We start from the raw sequence: 20430 nt of genomic DNA, 5'->3' as shown, positions 1-20430 counted from the left end.
ATTTTGTACCCTGCTACTTTACCAGATTCATTGATTAGCTCTAGTAGTTTTCTGGTGGCATCTTTAGGATTCTCTATGTATAGTATCATGCCATCTGCAAACAGTGACAACTTTGCTTCTTCTTTTCTGATTTGGATTCCTTTTATTTGTTTTTCTTCTCTGATTGCTGTGGCTAAAACTTCCAAAACTATGTTGAATAATAGTGGTGAGAGTGGGCAACCTTGTCTAGTTCCTGATCTTACTGGAAATGGTTTCAGGTTTTCACCATTGAGGACGATGTTGGCTGTGGTTTTGTCATATATGGCCTCTATTATGTTGAGGAAAGTTCCCTCTATGCCTACTTTCTGGAGGGTTTTTATCATAAATGGGTGTTGAATTTTGTCGAAAGCTTTCTCTGCATCTGTTGAGATGATCATATGGTTTTTCTCCCTCAGTTTGTTAGTATGGTGTATCACGTTGATTGATTTGTGTATACTGAAGAATCCTTGCATTCCTGGAATAAACCCCACTTGATCATGGTGTACGATCCTTTTAATGTGCTGCTGGATTCTGTTTGCTAGTATTTTGTTGAGGATTTTTGCATCTATGTTCATCAGTGATATTGGCCTGTAGTCTTCTTTTTTTGTGACATTTTTGTCTGAATTTGGTATCAGGGTGATGTTGGCCTCGTAGAATGAGTTGGGGAGGGTTCCTCTCTCTGCAATATTTTGGAAGAGTTTGAGAAGGATAGGTGTTATCTCTTCTCTAAATGTTTGATAGAATTCGCCTGTGAAGCCATCTGGTCCTGGACTTTTGTTTGTTGGAAGATTTTTAATCACAGTTTCAATTTCAGTGCTTGTGATTGGTCTGTTCATATTTTCTATTTCTTCCTGGTTCAGTTTTGGCAGGTTGTGCATTTCTAAGAATTTGTCCATTTCTTCCAAGTTGTCCATTTTATTGGCATAGAGTTGCTAGTAGTAATCTCTCACGATCGTTTGTATTTCTGCAGTGTCAGGTGTTACTTCTCCTTTTTCATTTCTAATTCTATTGATTTGAGTCTTCTCCGTTTTTTTCTTGATGAGTCTGGCTAATGGTTTATAAATTTTGTTTATCTTCTCAAAGAACCAGCTTTTAGTTTTATTGATCTTCACTATCGTTTCCTTCATTTCTTTTTCATTTATTTCTGATCTGATCTTTATGATTTCTTTCCTTCTGCTAACTTTGGGGTTTTTTTGTTCTTCTTTCTCTGATTGCTTTAGGTGCAAGGTTAGCTTGTTTATTTTGAGGTGTTTCCTGTTTCTTAAGGTAGGATTGTATTGCTATAAACTTCCCTCTTAGAACTGCTTTTGCTGTATCCCATAGGTTTTGGGCCGTCGTGTCTCCATTGTCATTTGTTTCTAGGTATTTTTTGATTTCCCCTTTGATTTCTTCAGTGACCACTTGGTTATTAAGTACTGTATTGTTTAGCCTCCATGTGTTTGTATTTTTTACAGATCTTTTCCTGTAATTGATATCTAGCCTCATAGCGTTGTGGTCGAAAAAGATACTTGATACAATTTCAGTTTTCTTAAATTTACCAAGGCTTGATTTGTGACCGAAGATATGATCTGTCCTGCAGAATGTTCCATGAGCACTGGAGAAAAATGTGTATTCTGTTGTTTTGGGGTGGAATGTCCTATAAGTATCAATTAAGTCCATCTTGTTTAATGTATCATTTAAAGCTTGTGTTTCCTTGTTTATTTTCATTTTGGATGATCTGTCCATTGATGAAAGTGGGGTGTTAAACTCCCCTACTATGATTGTGTTACTGTCAGTTTCCCCTTTTATGGCTGTTAGTATTTGCCTTATGTATTGAGGTGCTCCTATGTTGGGTGCATAAATATTTACAATTGTTATATCTTTTTCTTGGATCGATCCCTTGATCATTATATGGTGTCCTTCTTTGTGTCTTGTAATAGTCTTTATTTTAAAATGTATTTTGTCTGATATGAGAACTGCTACTCCAGCTTTCTTTTGATTTCCATTTGCATGGAATATCTTTTTCCATCCCCTCACTTTCAGTCTGTATGTGTCCCTAGGTCTGAAGTGGGTGTCTTGTAGACAGCATGTATACGGGTCTTGTTTTTGTATCCATTCAGTCAGTCTGTGTCTTTTGGTGGAAGCATTTAATCCATTTACATTTGAGGTAATTGTCGATATGTATGTTCCTATTCCCATTTTCCTAAATGCTTTGGGTTTGTTATTGTAGGTGTTTTCCTTCTCTTGTGTTTCTTGCCTAGAGAAGTTCCTTTAGCATTTGTTGTAAAGCTGGTTCGGTGGTGCTGAACTCGCTCAGCTTTTGCTTGTCTGTAAAGGTTTTACTTTCTCCATCAAATCTGAATGAGATCCTTGCTGGGTAGAGTAATCTTGATTGTAGGTTTTTCTCCTTCATTACTTTAAATATGTCCTGCCACTCCCTTCTGGCTTGCAGAGTTTCTGCTGAAAGATCAGCTGTTAACCTTATGGGGATTCCCTTGTGTGTCATTTGTTGTTTTTCCCTTGCTGCTTTTAATATCGTCTCTTTATATTTAATTTTTGATAGTTTGATTAATATGTGTCTTGGTGTGTTTCTCCTTGGATTTATCCTGTATGGGACTCTCCGTGCTTCCAGGACTTGATTAACTATTTCCTTTCCCATATTAGGGAAATTTTCAACTATAATCTCTTCAAATATTTTCTCAGTCCCTTTCTTTTTCTCTTCTTCTTCTGGTTCCCCTATAATTTGAATGTTGGTGCATTTATTGTTGTCCCAGAGGTCTCTGAGACTGTCCTCACTTCTTTTCATTCGTTTTTCTTTATTCTGCTCTGCAGTAGTTATTTCCACTATTTTATCTTCCAGGTCACTTATCCGTTCTTCTGCCTCAGGTATTCTGCTATGATCCCTTCTAGAGTATTTTTAATTTCATTTATTGTGTTGTTCATCGTTGCTTGTTTCCTCTTTAGTTCTTCTAGGTCCTTGTTAAATGTTTCTTGCATTTTGCCTATTCTATTTCCAAGATTTTGGATCATCCTTACTATCATTATTCTGAATTCTTTTTCAGGTAGACTACCTATTTCGTCTTCATTTGTTAGGTCTGGTGTATTTTGACTCTGCTCCTTCATCTGCTGTGTGTTTTTCTGTCTTCTCATTTTGCTTATCTTACTGTGTTTGGGGTCTCCTTTTCACAGGCTGCAGGTTCGTAGTTCCCGTTGTTTTTGGTATCTGTCCCCAGTGGCTAAGGTTGGTTCAGTGGGTTGTGTAGGCTTCCTGGTGGAGGGGACTAGTGCCTGTGTTCTGGTGGATGAGGCTGGATCTTGTCTTTCTGGTGGGCAGGTCCACGTCTAGTGGTGTGTTTTGGGGTGTCTGTGGCCTTATTATGATTTTAGGCAGCCTCTCTGCTAATGGATGGGGCTGTGTTCCTGTCTTGCTAGTTGTTTGGCATAGGTTGTCCAGCACTGTAGCTTGCTGGTCGTTGAGTGAAGCTGGGTCTTGGTGTTGAGATGGAGATCTCTGGGAGATTTTCACCATTTGGTATTATGCGGAGCTGGGTGGTCTCTTGTGGACCAGTGTCCTGAAGTTGACTCTCTCACCTCAGAGGCACAGCCCTGATACCTGGCTAGAGCACCAAGAGCCTTTCATCCACACGGCTCAGAATAAAAGGGAGAAAAAATAGAAAGAAAGAAAGAAAGAGGATAAAATAAAATAAAATAAAGATTAAAAAATAAAGTTATTAAAATAAAAAATAATTAATAAAAAAAATTTTTTTAAGTAAAAAAAAATACGGATGGACAGAACCCTAGGACAAATGGTGAAAGCAAAGCTATAAAGACAAAATCTCACACAGAAGCATACACATATACACTCACAAAAAGAGGAAAAGGGAAAAAATAATATATCTTGCTCCCAAAGTCCACCTCCTCAATATGGGGTGATTCGTTGTCTATTCAGGTATTCCACAGATGCAGGGTACAAGTTGATTGTGGAGCTTTAATCTGCTGCTTCTGAGGCTGCTGGGAGAAATTTCCCTTTATCTTCTTTGTTTGCACAGCTCCCGGGGTTCAGCTTCTAGCCCCGCCCGCCCTGACGGGTGAGCAGACAAGCCTCTCGGGCTGCTGAGTGCTGGTCGGCACTGCTCCTCTGTGCGGGAACCTCTCCGCTTTGCCCCCCGCACCCCTGTGGCTGTGCTCTCCTCCGTGGCTCCGATGCTCCCTGCCTCCACCACCCGCAGTCTCCGCCCGGGAAGGGGCTTCCTAGTGTGTGGAAACCTTTCCTCCTTCACAGCTCCCTCCCACTGGTGCAGGCCCCGTCCCTATTCTTTTGTCTCTGTTTTTATTCTTTTTTCTTTTGCCCTACCCAGGTACGTGGGGAGTTTCTTGCCTTTTGGGAGGTCTGAGGTCTTCTGCCAGCATTCAGTGGCTGTTCTATAGGAGCAGTTCCACGTGTAGATGTATTTCTGATGTATCTGTGGGGAGGAAGGTGATCTCCGCGTCTTACTATTCCGCCATCTTCTCCTCTCCCCCCCCCCTTTTTTTTTAAACTGGTCTGTGAAATCCAAAAGATAGGACTTTTATACACAGCCAGGACTGATGTACTATTATAAGGTCTCTCCTTCTAACACATCCCTGCTCTATTCTGTCTTCATCTCCACACCGTCCTCCTCTCTCCTCTGATCTAGTAGCACCTGACCTAATCTTCCCTCCACTTCTTAAACTCTACGATTGCTTGTGTGTTCAGGTCAGTTCCTACTGATTACTCTACCTGGACAACTTTTCACCCTGTTAAGACGTACCTTAAATAGTCACCTTCTATTTAACTTCCCTCCACTTTCCAACACAGTGCTAGGTGAGTCTCCCAGGGTGCTGGCTGAGTCCAGCATAACATCTCCCCTTTCTCAGCAGGGTGGTCAAGCATTTAATTTTAATTATAATCCATCTTTTCATGAGAGTTGAAAGAATTTGATAGAACCAAGATATGTAGGCTAGTTTGTATCCAAAGAAGTTTCGATATTTCTAAAATTGAGGAAGTAATAATTTCCAAAACATATGTACTTATATATGACATATTTACTTATATATGTGTGTGAAAGTTTTACAACAGATTTCACTATTATTTATCTTTTCTGTTTTAAAGTTATAATAGCTTTTGAGGTCATTTAAAGAACTTAGTCATGTCCTGAATATTTTAGTAGGTGTGAATAAATAAGTTTCTGTTATTTTAGTGTACTATTATGTAGTATCATTCATATTTGAAAGTAAATGTATGCTGTTGTGAGATAGAGTGGTCTAACTTGTAATTTCTATTTAATTGCATTTATTTAATAAACTGACAAAAATTATAGGTTGAATAACAGGTGAACTTTTATGATTTTTTGACTGAGCTTTTTAGAAAAAATTAAATAGTAGACTAACTATACTTTCAATTTTGTATAACTGAGAATTTACTTCAAATTTTATAGCTTAGACTTTATGTACTCTTTGAAAGGGAGAATAATAATATTAAAGTTTATCAGGTTATTTAAATTATACACGTAATTTTAAAGTCATTTATTCGAATGTGCCATTATGTTAATGTTGCCTTTCAAATACCTGTTAGTTATATTTTAAATTGGTTCTTTCATTGAAAGGATATTTAATGTCCTATATTTTAATACCTGCACTGTGAATTAGCCTCAGTCATAAGATGGTAGTGTATTCAAGTTCAACAGTGATAGTGTTGAGGATTATTAAACCAGGCTTTTCTTTAGGGGTTGCATACTAAAACAGTCACTGAAGCATCCATTCCTCCCAAAAAAGAATAATTTTCAGAATATTCTTTATTTGTATTTTTTACAGGGCTTGGAAAATATTTAAAACTGAGCTTTTAAGAGGAAAAAACTAGATTGCTAGATTTTTTTCTAAATCAGCATTCTTTTTTTTTAATCCCAATTTTGTTTAAAAGCTGAGGTTTTTATATGGATACCCTCTCCTGCCACACACATACATATATTTACTTTATAGTTGAAAAATGCTTAGTTGGGTCTACTAATACTGCATAATTTTTCTCATAATTTCTCTCTCAGTGGGGCTAAATAATTTTTTTTTCATTGAAGCAAAATTTGATTTGGAGATTGCTTAAAGAAATTACCCATTGTTGATAGAAGTTCTGCTTCATTATTGTGGGACTACACTGTAGCCTTCAAATTTTCCAAGTATTTTATCATTTGGTAATACTTTGCTTTTCAGACTGGAAAACATGCAAATGATTATTTTTTTTCCCTACTAGCTTGGTGTAGGTATTCTTTTGATGCAGGCTCTGTGCTGTTAATCCAGCATATTTTTGGAAGTGATCAATGATTCCTGGATATTGTTCATGCTAATAAAGATATTTGATGATTGTTTACCTGATTTCAGCAAAGATTAATGGCATGAGTATATCTCACGTTCCTTTGACATATGACTTTGGTTTCTATTTTAAACACTTTTCCAAATGTTCATCTTCTATACTTGTCTTTATCTGTTCTCTATACAAATTTGCTAAATCTGGAATAATTTTTTTCTGTGAATTTTTTTTCATGGTGGTCCTATTTGGTTAGCAGAATTGCTTTAGTTCTCCTTTATTGGGCTTGAAAAACAAAGGTAGCATTTTAAATGAGTATTTTACTTGTTTCATGTTTGAGTAAGGGTTTTAAATGTCTGGCAATTTTAAGGTAATTCTTTTTCAATTTACTTTTTCTTTACAGTGCAGGTAAGTATTGTAAGTCAAGTATAATACAGGTGTCTAGCCACTGGATAGGATCTATTTGTAGATATCTAAACTGGTTACAGTTGCCACCAGCTCTCTTTTTTATGCTAGAATTCCCAGCAAGGAAAGAAATATGGTCATTAGTGGTGATCTCTCTGCTTAAGATAAAAATATTATGTTCAGCCTTCCGTTCCTGTTCTCTATTCTTTGGTGATATTGTAATGGGACTTTTAGATAATGAGAAAAAGCACCCCCTGCAAAAGGAGAGTTTGGAATTTTCTAGTGTTAGCAAAAAAGGTTTATTTTTCTGACTATATCGTCTTTGTCTTTTACTTTGAATTTTAAAAATAGAATTGAGACACATAAGTCTTTGTTTTTACTTTTCAGGGATAAAAATATTGAACTATTTAGTATGATCTTTAGTATGATCAAATTTTCTAAATTTATATCAATGTTAATAAATTTTTTCTTGTTAAAATTTCCTCTAAAACTGGCTTAGATTTTTACATAAAATCCGGGAATACACATTTTGTAATTTGAGCCCATGTATAAATTGTTAATAAACTGTGGGTTCTTAATTTCATACAGCTTTTATTTTTCTACTCCTAAGATTTTTTTTAAAAAGTTATTTGATATTAATTTTCAGAAAACAGTGATGTTTTTCATTAACTGCAAACATTGTAGAACATCTGACTTAAAAAATAGTTTCATACTGTTGTTCAGCTTTTTGGTTATTTAGTGACTTCATCATTATCTCATGAATAGCACTATCTTTAGGTGCAGATCATTATGCCTTGGTTATAGTTTTTCATAGAAAGGTTTATATCAAGATACTAATTTTGGGGAATTCCTTGGTGGTCCAGTGGTTAGGACTTCATGCTTCCCCTGCAGGAGGCCCAGGTTTGACCCCGCAAGCTGAGTAGCGCCGTGAAAAAAAAAAGATACTAATTTTGAACCAAGGAGTTAAAAAAACACTAATACAGATTTTGAAGATGAGGAATTCCATTGTAATTCTGTGAATTTTTTTTTTTTTTTTTGCTGTGCTGTGTGGCATGTGGGATCTTAGTTCCCTGACCAGAGATTGAACCCGTGCCCCCTGCATTGGGCGTGCAGAGTCTTAACCACTGGACCACCAGGGAAGTCCCTGAAATGCTTTATTTTTTATTCTCAACCTGAAGTACGTAACATTTGTTAAAACAAAGCCTCCTTCCCTACTAGAAGAATGTGTGTTCCTCACAAAAAATATTCAACATTTTTTGGACTATAGTCATTTGAATTGTTTTACATATCAACCTTTTATATATGGTATGATGTTTTAGTACTACATTTACTTAGTTGTTTTTTTTATCTCAAAACTTATAATCTTATTCAGAATTCTCTGTTTTAACTATTCTATTGTGATATTGTGCACAGAATGTAAAAAAACAATTTAAAATTTTGTCACTTTTGTGTATGGATGTGCAGTATTTTGGCCTTCTAAAAATGTATTTTTCATTTAGCAATTTTCTTCAAGCCTGTTTTCAGAACCTCTTAAAAGATAAAGCAGTAGATTGTAGGATGTATTCAAGATGGCCTGTCAGTACATTTTAGAGATGGTGCATACTGGACGAAAGATGTTTAGAACTCTTTCAAAAAAAATTTTTTTTTAAATCAAAACTTGAATTCTTTCATTTCTAAATCAGTGAAATACAGATAACTTTAAGAATGTGACCTTGGTGTATTGCCCCAAGCACTTATTAGCACAGTAGTAGTGAATGAGTAGAGAATATAGCACTGGCATAGTAAAATTAGTAGCAGATTGGGATTCAGGATCTTAGGTACTACTCCTGGCTTTGCCACTAACTAGCTTTGTTTCTTTGGCCAAGTCATTTCCCCTCTCTAAGCCTGTTTCCTCATCTGTAAAATGACAGAATTGGACTCTAAGATCCCTTCTTCTAGCTCTAACATTTTGTTGCTTTTGTAATGGCTGTTTCTCTACAATTCCCTGGTGCAAGAGATTATTCTCTTGATCACTCCTTTCTTAGAAACTCAGTGTTTTGAATTATTGATTTACCTACCAGCAAGAGGCAGTTTACTTTCTTTTCCTGTTTGAGTGCTTAAACAAGAGGCATTACTGATTTCCTTTCTAGATAGGATCAGAATTACTAAAGGCTTTCTTGGCTCTTTCTCTCTCTCTCTCTGATTGCTTGTTTGTCTTTGCATTGTTGGGCTCATTCCTTATTTTATTTTTGCTTTATTTTAGTAGATGAAGGTGGAAGGTGTAATAAGGCATTATCTTATCTTGGTATTCATTATGTGATTTAGAAGACTTAGCTTGTTCGAGTTTTGCGGTTCTTTTATTTATTCTTTCATGCACCAGTTCATTGTTTGTTTGTGGGTTTTTACCCTCCCTCCCATATTGTTTTGCTTTCTTCCCCTCTCCCTTCCCTCCCTTTCAGGAAAATGGAGGAGTGGCTCCATTACTTCCAGCTCTGTCCAGATTTTCTGCCACAGAGTGGCACAGCCTGTGCCTCTAATGCTTCTGATAGAGTCGTGACTGCTTTGGATGCTACACCTGCCCCAAGATGTAATGTTGAGCATTGAGATTCCAGGGGCAGTACCTTGTTGCCTGGATGATTTTCTCAGAAACGTCCTGGAAAGCCTCAAGAAAGGAGACTTCTGAGCAAACAGAATCAACTAGGGATCATGACTATACATCCATCACATGCATACCAGCACGGGTCCAGCCGAGGCCTCCAAAATGATGCTTTGCCAGCCTCAGCTGGTTCTCAAGTGATGATGTCCTTGAAGTCTCTGTGGCCTGTGACTCAAGAGTTAAGGTAGTGGAGTTTCCCTTAAAGCATCTCACAGCAGGCTTTGTAGATGGGACACATCTCACCTCAACATGTTTGCTGAATACTCAGGTTGAAGGTCAGCCTCAGCCCTTACTTAGGTCCTTCAAATTAAGTTCTAACTTTGAGGTGTCAGCTATGTGATAGGCTAGGTGTGTGATACAGTAGGTCTTTGACATATTGGACATGAGCCATCAGCCATAATTTATGCAAAATAATTTAACTTTATTATTCTTTTTGGGGCTTAATGTATACGGCTATACATTAGGCTTTCCTTTGCTCAAAAGGTGTTAGAGGGCAAATTTAAAACATCTTAGTGAGGTAAAGCTTAGGGAGTCTCTATCACTCTGTATAACTGTCAGTTTGGAGAAAAATGAGCATTCTCTGAAGTTTGTAAATTTTTTTGCTTCTAAAGTATCTGTGATTGTTCTATATATTATGGTCTTACTGAAGGTTGTTGAAAAATCAAGTAATTCTTCATTATGTGGATCTCATTTTATTTTCCATGACTTACGTGATTTTTTTTAGTTGGTATAGAATCTTATTGTTTTATATATTTCATAGTTCTTCTTCATGACAGTCTAGAACTTTAGTATTTGTAGGTTTACATATTTTGACTTTCCGTTTAGTAGACATATTAGGAGTCTAGAGTTTGAAAGAAGAAATATTATGTGGTTTGTTAAAGTTAACAACCAAGTCTTTACAGATTATACGGAATTTAAGACATTTTTTGAACTTGTAAATACAAACTGAAATCAGGTGATTGAACTAAACTTTAGAGTAGCTAAATTAATAATTGTATTTTTGTTGACTATTATTGTACCACCCAAATGGGTATATAAGATCTTGTAACTGCAAGTAAACTATGTTTTTCTATTTGTAACCTATTATCCAGTGCTTCACATTATATGCACACCCGAGCACACACATTTATTCATTACAAAACAGTGGTTTTACTCAAATTGGCTTGAGAAAGTTCTTCCTTGTTCATGGGAAATGATAATGTGGTGTGTATTAAAGATGATTTTAGAGTTTTCCAGAAAGATGCTTTTAATAAACTTAAAAGAACCACCCTTTATTTTGAAACTGTTTCCTAATTTGTGGAGGGTGTGTTTGTTTATTTTTTATTTTATAAAATGATAAAAGTAAATGATATTTGGGTTTAAATTTTTTTTCTTGACAAAATGAAAAGTTGGCAACCCTATATTAGTCCCCATTTTTAAAATGTTTACCGTGTGCAACCGAAGTCAGCAAACCACTGATTTAGAAGTTTAAGAGCAACGAAGACTTTATTGCTCAACTCCATTTGGGTTTTTTTTTAATTTTTAAATTTTTTTGATGTGGACCATTATTAAAGTCTTTCATTGAATTTGTTACATTATTGCTTCTGTTTTATGTTTTGTTTTTTTTGGCCATGAGGCATGTGGGATCTTAGCTCCCCGACCAGGGATCGAACCCGCACTCCCTGCATTGGAAGGCGAAGTCCCAACCACTGGAACACCAGGGAAGTCCCCAACTCCAGTAGGATTTAAATTGGAGTGATCTAATTTTAGCAAGTCAGGTTGGAAACCCTCAGAAAAGCTAACTCATCTGTGGTTTCCTCTTGCAATTGGTAACCCTCTACGTTGTCTAAATATTCCTTATCTATCTGGTTAGGGGGGAAGTACCAAAGGGCATATAGTAAGCATTTATGGAAGTGATTAGCTATTTTGTTTGCTTCAGTCTGTTTAGGTGCCTTTGCTATGTATCTTTGAGTATAAATAGCAATGAACAATGTATCAAAGTTAAGAAGGCATTAACATGCATTAACATATCCTACCATTGAATGTATTCTTGATTTAAATGTGAGTGCATGTTAAGAAGTAAAAAGAGGAGTTTCAAATCCAAAAATAACAAAAGTTCCATAATTCCAGCTGCAAGTTTTTGACTGAGCTAGAGTCATTCTTGATTGCAGAGTAGATGTTTATCCACATAGAAGTTAGTTCATGGAAAACCAAGAATCATGTCAACTTTTGAGCCTTTCTGTAAGGTATTCCTTTGTTACTGTGATTTATGAATTTATATCAAAAGGTGCAAAACACCTCATCTTGCACAAAAACTGCTTTTATCTTACACTTTCAGATGTCTTCCTTTAGTGCAAACATGGAGATTTTTTAGGAATATATTTTATTTTAACATAAGATGGTATTAAAGAATTATTTTCTCATGCTTTTAGCAGTTGATTTTTTCATTAGCAAATTGGTCTTTGAGGAGCATCTTGAAAAATTTTGATATGTTTGAGGCTAATGCACTATCTACTTCTTTGGAAAGTGGAAACTCATTTATGGTAATTTTTGTTCTTTTAACTATGTATGTGGTTAATAGCACTCTTGCTCCTTCTCTGCCCTAGTTTGAATATTATTAGGGATTTTTGATTGCTTCAGTACTTATGTGTTGTATTCTTTCATTTGGTTAGAAGAATTTATGAAGTAAATTGAAATTTAAGGGCCAAAGTATTATCCACTAGTTTGAGGTACTGTTTCACAATAAAGTGGTTTATTACACACTGACTTTCTAAGAATATGTTTTGCTGTTGAATAAATCCTCTCATGTGGAGTTTAGTGTTGGAATGCCATTTGTCTGAATGAATTGATTTACTTTTGTGGGCCTGTCTTGATATTGTAGTTGTTGGATGGTGGCAGCAGAGCAAGTGTAGGATTGGAAAGTTATCCAGCATGAAGTTGGAATTGGTCAAAATAGTTAGTAGAAATGTCCCTGAGATTTTTCACTATATTGCAGAATTGTATAGAACTGGGAGAAAATCAGTGCTAAGAGCATTTTCAAAAATTTTGGTTGGTAGTTTAGGTTAAAATATGGTTTTGATAGACTTTTCTTTATAATAAAAAATCTATTGACACATTTATTTCTATTTTGATACACATAATTCTTTTTGTTTTTAATTTGTTACACTTCACCACCAAATATACAGTTTTTATTGTCTTTTTACTCAAGAATTGCCAAGAAGATGCTTTTAGAAGAAATTAAAGCCAATCTTTCCTCCGATGAGGATGGATCTTCAGATGATGAATCAGAAGAAGGGAAAAAAAGAACTGGAAAACACAATGAAGAAAACCCTGGAGATGAGGGTGAGCTCCCCAAAGAGAAGTATAGGATGTCATAATTATTTGACCAATTCAGGCTTTGAAGACTGTCTGACCATGAAATCTCTTAACACATGCATTTGAAGTTTATTAAAATGTTGAAAACTTTACTACCTTTACTCCGTTTGAATATCTGGTAATAATTGTGCAAGTTTTGTCAGTTACTGCCAATAAACAGATGATTTTTAAAGGAAAATATTTTTTACCTTTTAAAAAAATCTATAAATGTATACTGGTGATATTTAATCAATATTTAATAATAGTAATAGATCAAGTTTGATGTATGAGATAGCCTGTTATCACCAATGCAACCCAGATAAGTACACAGCTCTGATCAGTTCCATAAATCATGATAATTGTCAACAAACAAAATATGTAGTTTTACAACATTTTAAAGGAAAAAAGGCTGAAGGTTTTACTGATTTGTTTTCTCCATTTAGAAGCAAAAAATCAAGTCAATTCTGAATCAGATTCAGATTCTGAAGAATCTAAGAAGCCGAGATACAGACATAGGCTTTTGAGGCACAAGCTGACTGTGAGTGATGGAGAATCTGGAGAAGAAAAAAAGACGAAGCCTAAAGAGCACAAAGAAGCCAAAGGCAGAAATAGAAGGAAGGGTAAGACATTTTAATTCTGATAACAAGGAACATACTGGTTTTATAAACTAAATATAGTTGTGAAATTTAAGTATATTGGCGCCAACAATTGTCCACCTATATTAGGTGAGTATCAGCACACTGACAACAACTATTCTGAGAGTGAAATAAAGAATTTAGAGTGGGAAGATAACCCAGAAACTTGAGAGATGACACAAAGACTATTTTTGACCTTTAGTAGTCATATACATTTAGATTAAAGAGACAAAGAAATATGACAATAAATAAAATATGCATTAAAGTTATGTAGAAAATATAAGACTGCCTGTAAGTGCAGGAAGAAATAATGAGGAAAGATAGAACATACAATTAATTTGGATAGATTTATGCAAGCTTATATGTAAAACTTTAGCCAGATTAAATTTTTATTACATTAAAAGTCTGAGTCCTTCTGCATTGAGTTACTTACATGTTTCCAGCGTCATGGTAAACATCGAGGATACAAAATGAATAAGGAAATCATTGTCTTATGTGATGGTTTTCAACCTGACTACACATGCAGATAACTTGGATTTAAAAATATACCTATGGCAGGGCTCCACCCCAAGCCAATTACAGCATAATTGGTGGTGGTGGGACCTATGTATCCATATGTTTTAAGAGCATCTCTGATATGATTTTTATATGTAGCCAGGTTTGGCAGTCATTGGTTTAGTAAGAATTATTAACATTAATATTATAAGAAATTATAGTACCATGAGGGTTGTCTTGTATAGCAGAGGTATTGTAAAGTGTGGCACTGAGAGGATTTCTTTAGCTTCCTGGGGGCTAGGGGTTATCACCAGAGAAGACTTCACAAAGATGAAGAGTTTCACCCAGCAGATCAAGTTCTAAATGGGGAGCAGGTAGATGTGTTGTGAAGATTTATAATACAAGCAGGGAAAAAATTTTAAAAGCCTCTGCAAATTGTTTAGCACATGGTGGAGGGGATGCAATTAATGTGGTATAGCTGGAGTATAGGAGGGAGTAGGGAAAAGAACAGCAGGAAATTAGGCTGGGCCAATAAGACAGAGACCAGATACTAGAGACCTTTGTAAGCCTGTGTTTCTCAAACTGAAGTACTTGGCAGTGGACTCATGGGTATATCAGGCTACAGAGTAAACATGGTACATCTCTTTGGTGTGTTCATTTTACTTGAGAGTTGGCGGAGAGCATTCTTATATTAAGTAATCACATATATTGAGCAATTAAATGTGAAGTTTTCCTGAGAATTTCAGCTAACAAGAAGATTAAAGAAAGTTTTTTCTTCTTTGGGGCAGATACTGAAGACTTTACTACCCAATTCCTGTTGGGCAGATTAACTCTTCTTTGCCACTAGGAATAAGAAAGCATTTTTGGAAGTGTCTGAGAAGTATAGTAGGCTCTATAGGATGGAGAGCCATTGAAAGGTTTAAAAATTTTTTTTAATTTTAAAAATTATTTTTATATCATAGCTATATTGAGACATAATTCACAAACCATACAGTTTACCAGTTTACAGTGTACAATTTGTTTTTAGTGTAGTCACAGAGGAGGGCCACCACTTTTTAAAAAACGTTTTGTTTAAGGTATATATACAGAAAAGTGTGCATTTCATAAGTGGATAGCTTGATGGACATGTATGGCACCTCAAGACACAGGACATTCGTTACCAGCACTCAAGAATCACAACTTCAGCACAACCACTCATTTTTTCCATTGAAAGCTTTCAACCAAGGTTGTAATACGTTCAGATTAGTTGCCTGTTATTCTGTGAGACTGAAGGCTTTGAATCCATTTGAAGGATATTGCCATAGTTGGTGTCAAGTGTGGTTGTTCTGGTATATGTGTAATAGTGAGATTACCCAGTGGAGCTGTAATGTTGTGCAAATAGAGGGCTAAGGAACGAATCTTGGAATCCTGAACATTTAAAGGGCTAAAGAGCAGCAGCTATCCATTAAAGAAGAGGAGGAAGGTACCCCCCCCCACCCACACATATACTTAATATTTCATGGATATTTTCATGTAAACAAATAAATAATAGTACCTCATTTTGTGAATGCTTTTCTCATAAATTTCTTTGCAGCCTGACCACAAGCCGGTCTTTCAGATTCTATAAAGGAACTGAGTGATTTAGCATATTACATAACAACATGATTTCCTGTGCATCTTCAACAAAAGGAGAAATACTGATTTTGCCTCTGAGGCTTAGCTCAGGAATGTAGAGTCCTTTAGTGGGCCAAATACATTTGAAATGCTTTATTGAAACCCAAGTTCTCTGTGACCTGTGTTTCCATTGTCCTCTTCTGTGGGTAACTTATTACCCAGCTGTTTTTTTTGTTTTTTTGGTTCGTTTGTATAGAAGGGAGTAAACTAAAACCCCATCATATTAATTTTTCTAATGTAGGTTATGATCATAGTGATTGATACTACATTTGGAGTTGCATGATTTTCCAAGTTTTGCAAACTCTGGTGTCCCTGTATTGTCTGGAAACTTAATGTTGGGCAAGGGGGAGAAATCAAAAGCTAATAGCTGAATTATAATATTAAATCAAGTGTAGCATGTGGATTTTAATTTTCACCTAAATTTGAAAAAAGTTATAAAAGTAATTTTGGTGATAATTTCAAAAATGTAGTTATTGCCTTTATAGTAGATGATATTAAAATTGATGTTATTTTTCTCATGCATTATAATGGTATTTAGTTATGTAGGACAGTGTCCTTATGCTTAAGGGTTAACTGTCATGATATCAGCACTTAATTTCAAATGGTTCAGTGCTTTAAAAGGGAGTGTGTATGTTTAGAGAGAGATAAAGCAAATGTGCTAAACTTAACAGTAAGTGAATTTAGGAGAAGGGATACATTCAAAAATTCTTTAAAGCTTTTGGTAGGTTTGAAAATTTTCAAAATAAAATGTTTGATGAAAAATGAGTACTAGACTTAAAATTGTATTTATTGCAGGATAAGTTTGTGCGTGCATGTGGACACCTGTGTTCTCCCAAATTCCCAGTTGCTTAGCAGTTCTTTTTTACTATTGTTTTTTTTTATTGGGGTAAAATATACATAACATAAAATTTTAACCATTTTTAAGTTTTTGAAGTAATTCAGTGGCATTAATATATTCACATTGTTCTGCAACCATCACCACTATCTGCCTCCAGAATTCTTTCATCATCCCAAGCTGAAACTCACTAAACAATAATTCCTCATTCCCCTCTTCTCCCAAAGCAAGTCTTTATATTATTTATGCTTGCCTATGTTTTTTTTAGATAGAATAGACCTTTGATTCTGAGGTCAGCTCATGATATTCTAAAAATATTTTATTTTGAAATAATTTTAGATTTATAGAAATGTCACAAAAATAGTGTGGAGTTCCTATATACCCTTCACCCAGCTTCCCTAATTTAATACCTTATACTTATTACAGCAAAACAATCAAAACCAGGAAATTAACATTGATGCAATACTATTAGTTCAACCAGGGTTTGACAGACTATACCTGTAGGCTAAATCTGACCTTCTGCCTTTTTTTATAAGTAAAGGTTTATTGGGGCACTGTTATACTTATTCAGTTACTGCTTTCATGTGTTTACAGTGGCAAAGTTGAGTAGAGATGAGTGGTTGCAACAGAGACCATATAGCCTACAAAGTTGAAAATACTTACCGTCAGACCTCTGACCTCTGATGTAAACTGTAGATTTTATTTGGTTATCATTATTTTTCCCACTGATGTTCTTTTACCACTTTAGAATCCATTCTAGGATCCCACATTGCATTCAGTTGTCTCCTTAATCTACTCCAATCTGTGACAGTTCCTTTGTCTTTTCTTTTATGACCTTGACGCTTTTGAAGTCTATTATCAGTTATTTTCTAGACTGTCCATCTATATGTATTTGTCTAGTGTTTTCTCATGGTTAGATTTAGGTTATTAGGCATTTTGACAACAGTACCAAAAAAGTGTTATTGAATCTTTCTCAGTGTATCGTACCAAGGGTGTATGATGACAATATGTCTTATTACTGGTAATGCTAACCTGATTTAAGTTGCTTAAGTTGGTGTCTGCTGGATTTTTCCACTGTAAAAAAAAAACTATTTTTCTGTTCATATTTAATATCTTGTGGGGAGATACTTTGAGACAATGCAAATATCCTGTTTCTCATCATACTTATGCCCACTAATTTTAGCATCCAACTGCCTGAGCAGTTTTTACTGTGATGTATGTTTAAGTGGTGATTTTCAGTTTCTTTCATTACTTCTAGGAAGAGTTGTTTCCCCCTGTTTATTTATTTATTGCATTGCTTATGTTAATATGGACTTATAGATAGATATTTATTTTATTCTATGAGTTATAATCCAGTTGTTCATTTTGTTGCTCAGATTGTTCCAGCTTTGCTTATTGGGAGCTTTTCAAGTTGGATCCTGTGTCCTTTGAATATATCCCCATCATTTTTTGAGCACTGCTTTACTTTCTGGCACCACAAGATAGTCCAGGCTCATCTTTTTTTTTTTCAAATGATTCTTATTTTAATTTTCTTTTTTTTTTTCACACACACACACACTGCATTTTATTTTTACAAGAGATAAATAGACTGACACCAAGCATTGTACATGGATGACCACAACAAAAGCAACAATGATTGCAATTACCAAACATGGAACACACTCATACTATGTCATAATATTGACATTCAGTCCAGTAATCCTCCACTGTAACAGCTCCTTTACTTTGCAGTGAAAATTGATTTGTATATTCTTTGCCTCTGCGTCCTTGTGGGCAGGCTCATCTTATATTTTCCCTGCCTGGCTTCCTCTGGTCAGAAAGATATGGGTATTCTCCTGGGGTTTCAGATGCCTGTGTCTTAGTGGCAGTTTTGGTATAGAAAAATAAAATTTTGGAGAGAAAAAATAAAATTGGGAATTCACCTTATATTCTTGTGATATGCAGGGCTCTGCTCCTTTTCCCAGTGCTGTGGCTAGAAATGCAGTCCTCCCAGAGTTTTGCTGTCAGCACCCTCTGCATAGTTTTGGAATTCAGCCGGCCTTCCTGTCAAAACCAGGAAAGAAAGGAGGAAAAAATAAAACACATGACATTCACATCCCTCCACAATTTTATGGGGATCATTATTCAGGTTTTGATTTCAGTCCCTAGTCTGCCTGCTCTTGTTTCCTTTTCACAGTTCTTAGGTTGTTATTTTATGTATTCTGTCTATAGTTTTTAGTTGTCATAAATGGCAGAGGGTCTGTAATCGCCCTTATTCCACCTTGGCCAGCCTACTTTGCTTGTTTTAAATAGCCAGAATTCTTTTATTGACAGGCAATTTCTCATTTTAATACTTATATTTTAATGTAGAATCATAATTTTATAACCATAGTTGGATTTCACTTGGATTTTTTATAAATACCATTTGTGTCATTAACTGGTCTAATCTATATGTTATAATATGTACTACAGATATTATTCTCATAATACTCTAAGTTTTAATGTGAAGTTATTGACAAATTGCATTTCTGTTGGGAAGTATTTAATAACTTTTAATATATATTTTTATTCAAGTGAGCAGTGAAGATTCTGAAGATTCTGATTTTCAGGAATCAGGAGTTAGTGAAGAAGTTAGTGAATCTGAAGATGAACAACGGCCGAGAACACGGTAAATATATAGTATTTTCTAAAATTTTAGGAATTAATCTGAATAACCATGCTTCAAATTATTTGTAGAAAGTTTGCTGTACTAATAAAGTAAAATATTTAACATTTTGATTTGAAACTAATTATTAAAATTATTAATTTAAAAATAGTATGTATAAACATACTATATATATACTTGAATTGTAGGTTCTAAATTAGGTGGACTTTCAGTGTGCAAAAACACTCTTTTTTTTTTTTTTTTTTTTAATTGTATTTATTTATTGATTGATTTTTGGCTGCGTTGGGTCTTCGTTGCTTTGCGTGGGCTTTCTCTAGTTGCGGTGAGCGGGGGCTATTCCTCGTTGCGGTGCGTGGGCTTCCCATTGTTGTGGCTTCTCTCGTTGCAGAGCACGGGCTCTAGGCGCCTGGGCTTCAGTAGTTGCGGCACGTGGGCTCAGTAGTTGTGGCTCTCAGGCTCTAGAGCACAGGCTCAGTAGTTGTGGCGCATGGGCTTAGTTGCTCCGAGACATGTGGGATCTTCCCGGGCCAGGGCTTGAACCCGTGTCCCCTGCGTTGGCAGGTGGATTCTTAACCACTGCGCCACCAGGGAAGTCCCAAAAACACTCTTAACTGTAATTTTTCGTTGTTGTGGTGAGAAGTTGTAGTAGGTAAGAGGCTCTGTAGACAAACTACCTCACTCTAACTCCTGGCTTTACTACTTCCTGTTTGTATGAATACTCTGTGCTTCAGTTTCCTCATCTGTAAAATGGGGGATTACATTATTATTTACCTTATTGATTATTGTGGGCATTAAATGAGATGGTGCATGTAAAGGACTTATAATAGTGCCTGTTTGGTAATTAGTAAGTGCTCCGTGAATGCTAATTATTGCTCTTTGTAGCACTACTAGTATTATAGTAATTAAGATGTGTTTGTTCTCTCAATACACATAGCTACTGATCTAGATTACAAGTTATTTAAAATTTTGCTTCCTTCTTAGCATAGTATTTTAGATAATAATAACCATTCTAAGAAATTTTTTATTTCCTCCAGAATAATATGATACTTCTATCAACTTATCAATTTGTGTTTGTGTGAGTGTGTATATGTATATCTACATAGCTGTTTGCACTTGTAAATTTTAAAACATTTGAGGTTGTTTTAGATTAATACCAGGTTGTGCCTGGAGTATAGTAACATACTGTACTTCAGGGAAATATAAAATAACAATAGGATACAATGAGAATTTTAAAGGCACTGAGATGGAATTCACATAACACAAAATTCACTATTTTAAAGAGTAGAATACAGGGAGTTTTAGAATATTCACAAAGTTGTGCATCTACTACCACTATCTAATTTCAGAACATTTTCATCATCCCAGAAAGAAATCCTGTACCCCTTAGCTGTCATTTTCCATTCTTCCTGCTTCTCATCCCCTGGCAAAAACTAATCTATTTGTGTATGGATTTACTTATTCTGAACATTTCATATGAATAGA

At 35.4% G+C, this 20430-nt stretch overlaps 1 protein-coding gene across 9 annotated transcripts in view; it reads left to right on the top strand.

Annotated features, from left to right (window-relative positions):
- The window catches only part of ATRX (ATRX chromatin remodeler), a 241231-nt gene that overhangs the window by 94750 nt on the left and 126051 nt on the right, over positions 1–20430 (top strand). For all 9 annotated transcript variants that reach the window (XM_036839559.1, XM_036839556.1, XM_036839558.1 and 6 more), the window contains 3 exons: positions 12541–12674; positions 13130–13306; positions 18858–18951. In XM_036839559.1, coding sequence (XP_036695454.1) covers positions 12541–12674; positions 13130–13306; positions 18858–18951 — 405 coding nt within the window. The remainder of the gene's footprint in view (positions 1–12540; positions 12675–13129; positions 13307–18857; positions 18952–20430) is intronic.

Source organism: Balaenoptera musculus, chromosome X, assembly GCF_009873245.2.
Source record: "Balaenoptera musculus isolate JJ_BM4_2016_0621 chromosome X, mBalMus1.pri.v3, whole genome shotgun sequence".
In the NCBI taxonomy this organism is placed as follows: domain Eukaryota; kingdom Metazoa; phylum Chordata; class Mammalia; order Artiodactyla; family Balaenopteridae; genus Balaenoptera; species Balaenoptera musculus.
Note: the sequence above shows the minus strand (reverse complement) of the source record. Positions and strands in the feature narration are given on the sequence as shown.